General features: G+C 38.0%; 1 protein-coding gene across 1 annotated transcript; it reads right to left on the bottom strand.

The window, feature by feature from the left end:
- Window positions 1-2,321: 2,321 nt before the first annotated feature.
- Window positions 2,322-4,347, bottom strand: LOC126720317 (serine/threonine-protein kinase-like protein CCR4). Its single transcript, XM_050422648.1, has 2 exons — window positions 4,235-4,347; window positions 2,322-4,133 (listed from the first exon to the last, which is right to left on the bottom strand). The coding sequence occupies exons 1-2, from the start codon at window positions 4,257-4,259 to the stop codon at window positions 2,596-2,598; spliced, it is 1,563 nt and encodes a 520-aa protein (XP_050278605.1). The 5' UTR covers window positions 4,260-4,347; the 3' UTR covers window positions 2,322-2,595.
- Window positions 4,348-4,561: the final 214 nt, after the last annotated feature.

Genomic DNA, 4,561 nt, shown 5'->3' on the forward strand with positions numbered 1-4,561 from the left:
ATTGCAGTAAAGGATGGTGAGGTAGTGAAGGTCGTTGGTGTAACCCTTGCTGTAGTACCGGCTTGATAGAAATGGTTAACATCGTTTATGCTTGTGACTTAGACGGTATCTGATCTGTATGGCAGAGACCTGGCTGGTGGGAAGATTGAATCTATGGAATAAGATAATCGTGGAGGCGTTTGGTTAGATTCTTCTAACTCGGTGTCAGATATAGTTGGTAGGACAAGTGATGGAATGGAAAGATTTGTTGTTGGTGGTGGTGAGAATAAGATGCGAGAAAATAAGGAGGGTATGGTAAGGGAAAGATGAGAGAATCTTGAAGCTGATTCGTCGGATTCTGAACTAGCATCAGTGTCAGAGTTGTAAGGTGGGAAGAGTGATGCAGTGGAAATGGAATGTGACAACTCTACCAGTGATTCAATTCTTTCAAATTCTGCAACCAAAAATCACACAAAAGAAAACAATAAATTGCAATTACGTGGTAGCATTAAGTTACTGAAATTTTCTTGTCTAAGAACTCGAAATTCTTTGAAACTTCACCTGGATCAACTTGGTTCTGCCGCATACCGATGTTGGAGATTGACATATCTGAATTGGGAGAGAGATAAGAGAGAATGAATTGCGTATCAAAATGGTGTGTTTGGAAGGAATTCAGCTAAGATATTGTGTTTCAAGAAAAGAATGACGAGGAAATTTCCACTGCGCTGAAGAGGTTTTTTCCTAGAGACAAAGTCCGTTTGATAGCTTTATTTGTGAGTCAAAAAGCGAGCGACTTGGGTTGTTCAGTTTTTACCATAGATTGACTCTAATGGCTTGGGATTTTCGATTGCTTTATTTGAGTGTGGTAATGCTGAAGCTGTTTAGAGCCTTACAACAAGGATGTTCTGCCTTTGTTCTCCGTTTGGCCATCTCATAGAGAAAACTCACAATCTGGTTCAAGGAATATGACTTGGTCAATTTGTACAAGTGGTTAATGTAGTTTTGGCGGCTGATCTAACTGTTTGTTAAGAAATTTATCCGTAAATTTCTAACTTTATATCAAAAAGTATTCCCACATTTTCCATTTTCTAATGAGTTTCTGCAATTTCTTATTTGCCACCAACTTTGGGCAGCTCTTGGAGAGTCATCTAGACCTTGGGTTTGTGCAAACAAGGTAATGTTGAAAAGCTTAGAAGATTTTATTTATTACAGTACAAAATTTGCATCAATCAGACGTCTAAATCAAAACTATTGATAATGTAGAAAGAACTAAACTAAAGTGCAGATGTTTAATTGTTCAAATCGAAAATACAAGGATCGAATTGACACTCTAAAGTCATGGGTGGCATTTGTATAAACTTCTTTATTTTAATAGGGGTAAACCTCACAAATTGGTTACAGGAATGCTAAAGAGGCTATAGCTTGTGTTCTATATACGATCTATTGGTCTCTAATATCTAATTCCAAATTAATAATGATCCATTCAATACTACAAATATGTTCCTCCCCCTGACTAGAAAGATTGGGTAAATGATATCCACCTTCTTATTGCTATATATGTTTTATTCTTTTTATTTTTTTTGAAAGGGCTTTAAAGCTAGATAACAGTTCCATTAAGGCCTGACAAGATAGGTAAACAATATCATTATTGTCTTAGAGCAATCTGGCATTTTAATTTTCTTTGTGACTGATAGCCTGAGTCCTAGAATTAAAACTTTCGTAAAGTGATGAATAACATGATCTCCTACAAATACCAACAAGCAAACAGCAGAGAATTGGCTTGACTAAAAAAATTTATATGCAAAATTTGAATAGCAACAATAAATAGATTTATCTATAACCATTATTCCTAAGCAGCCAATCACTCTCTTATGCCGAAATATTTGCAAAAAAACACAGCCTAGAATACGCTGCATAACATCCAACAACAATGAACTTTCCAATATTCCTAGGCAGGGAATCACTCCCTTTCTAGATGTGGGTTCCGAGTTAATGTTTCTCCTCCCAGAGCAGCAGCATAACGGTTGTTTGTATCCTCTTTGAGCTGCAGCTCTTCTAGGTATTCTACCAGTCTCTCTTGATTTACTGTTTCCATCATCTGATTGATTCACAATTTCAAGCAATCAAACTGTCATGATGTTCTTACACTTGATTTGATTGAGTATCGAGGAGTCAAAGAATTGAAGCCAAAATACCAAATTGGAAAGAAAATGCTTCACAGATACAGCCTCAACATCGAAATCCTCTATACTAAACAAGTTAAAATATTCTGACTATAATTTTCTCAAACATTCAATGATTGATTCACAAACAGATTTAGAAAGGTATAATAGCATGTGAGCTCATACAAATTTTCTCAAACATGTAATGATATGAAAGTGGGTTTTGGCATATGATTATTTGACACAATCTCAACTCCCAACAGTATGAATCAAGGAAAACTATATTCATACAAAGCTACCCATATACGAAATCAACGAAGCTCCATAATACTTATACAGTTGTGAAATCTCATTAGGCAACAGGGAGGGGTGGTTGTGGTTGGAATTGGAGTCGTCGGTGAGAAAGTCATCAATAGTGCAGAGAGCAGCGAAGGAACATTAACGTTCAGTTGTTTTAACCACCGATAACCTGTACCCAAACACGCATCAGGTTATTTACAATCTCAGTCATTGATGGGCGATCTCGACCTTTCAGACTTACACAAGCCACTGCTAGAGACCCAACATGTGCCACTGCCTTTCTTTCAACTGGGGTAGGTGGTGGTACTCTTGGGTCCAAGACCCTGTGAATTTGATCTTGGGCAATGAATGGCACTATAAAATCAACTATAAGCCTTTGCTCACCATTTTCATTTTTATGAAGTGCCTTGTACCCAGACAACATTTCTAGCAATACAACTCCAAAGCTGTATACATCAATTTTGGTTGTCAACTGCCGAAGACTAAAGTACTCGGGGTCCATGTAACCAATGGTGCCAGCCACACAATCCAAATGGTGTGACTTGAAGTCCATGGGGGCCTTCTCAGATAGGCAGAAATCAAACACTTTGGCTGTCCACGTAGCATCTAGTAATATGTTAGACGTCTTGATATTGCGGTGTATGATTTGTGGTACTGCATACACATGTAGATACTCAATGCCTCCGGCTATGTCTAGTGCCACTTTAATCCGGGCAGTCCATGATGACAATAGAGGAGTACTTTGAAGCTCATGAAGATGGTCATGAAGGGTACCATTTTTCATGTACTCGTACACCAATGCGTACTCATTACCATCCTCACAAAATCCTACTAAGCAAGCAACATTCTTGTGATTGAGGTGGAACAAAGCTTTCAATTCAATTATGAAGGCACGAGCACTGCCCTGGCGCTTAATAGCCACTTCTTGGCCACCATCTAAAGTGGCACGGTAAACTGAGCCAAAGCAACCTTTCCCAATCTTGTGATCTTCTGAGAAGTTGTTAGTGGCTTTAAGTAGCATTTGCAAAGGAAATTGTTTCCTTTCAATAATTTCGATCAAGTCTTTGGCTGCGGAAAAGAATGACAGTATGGAATTTTTTTTGGGATGAGAGAATTTTGGACTGTTACTGCTCTTCAGCTTAAGAAACTCAGTCAAGTGATTGAAGATTGCTGTTCGGATTGTGCGTCTAGGACTTGTTGATATGGAAGGATCGGTGGGAATTATTCCATAATTTTCAGAATTTCTGTTGTCTGTTTGAGACCTGGCTGGTGGTAAGAGTGGAACTACGGAATAAGAGAGTTGTGTTTCTGCACGAGGTGTTTTGTTAGATTCTGAGCAACCATCTTCTGTCTGAGTTTCAGAAATGGTGGGTGGGAAGATTATTGGAATGGAAAGACTTGTTGTTGGTCCATTAGGGAGTGGAAAGAAGTGTGGAATTGAAGAATTTGGAATTATTATTTCTAAATAATTTTCGGAATCACTAGACCTGGCTGGTGAGAAAATTTCCATTATGGAATTGGAATAATGAGAAAATCTCGGAGGTGTTTCGTTGGATTCTGAACTATCATCACTGTCAGAGTTATTGGGAGGAAAAAGTGATGCAATGGAAGCTGACTCTTTTATTGATTGTTTTCTTTCTTCACGAATTGGTGGACCACCAGGGTCTGAGTCGTTGCTGTTGGCAACAAATTCTGCAAACAAAGCTTATGAGATACAAAAACATAAATTGCAATTATATAGTATTCAGTTACTAAAACTATCTTGTCTAACTCAAAATTCTTTTGAAACTTACTTGGAACAACTTTGTGCTTCTGCATACCGACCTTGGAAAAATAATTCTGGGAGATTGATATTACTGAGAGAGAGAGAGAGAGAGAGTTGCATATCAAAATGGTGTGTTTGTATTCCTAATTTATAAGAATTTTGGAAGTTTACAAGAAGAAATACATGAAAGGAGATGAAGTTTCCCCTGCGTTGAACAATTCCTACTATCGCGTGTTGGAATTCATAAACAAGGCCGGCGGGCCCTAGCCCCCTAACATGGAAAAGCTCCCAAATTAATCTGGGGTAGTAATTATTTTTTAATGAAAAAAAGAGTGCGTTACTTACAATTTTTTAA

Source organism: Quercus robur, chromosome 4 (assembly GCF_932294415.1).
Source record: "Quercus robur chromosome 4, dhQueRobu3.1, whole genome shotgun sequence".
NCBI lineage: Eukaryota > Viridiplantae > Streptophyta > Magnoliopsida > Fagales > Fagaceae > Quercus > Quercus robur.

Coding starts and splice junctions, on each gene's coding strand:
- LOC126720317 (XM_050422648.1), bottom strand. CDS start 4,259: ATGCAGAAGCACAAAGTTGTTCCAA. Junction 4,134..4,234: donor GAAGCACAAAGTTGTTCCAA/GTAAGTTTCAAA, acceptor CTTTGTTTGCAG/AATTTGTTGCCAACAGCAAC.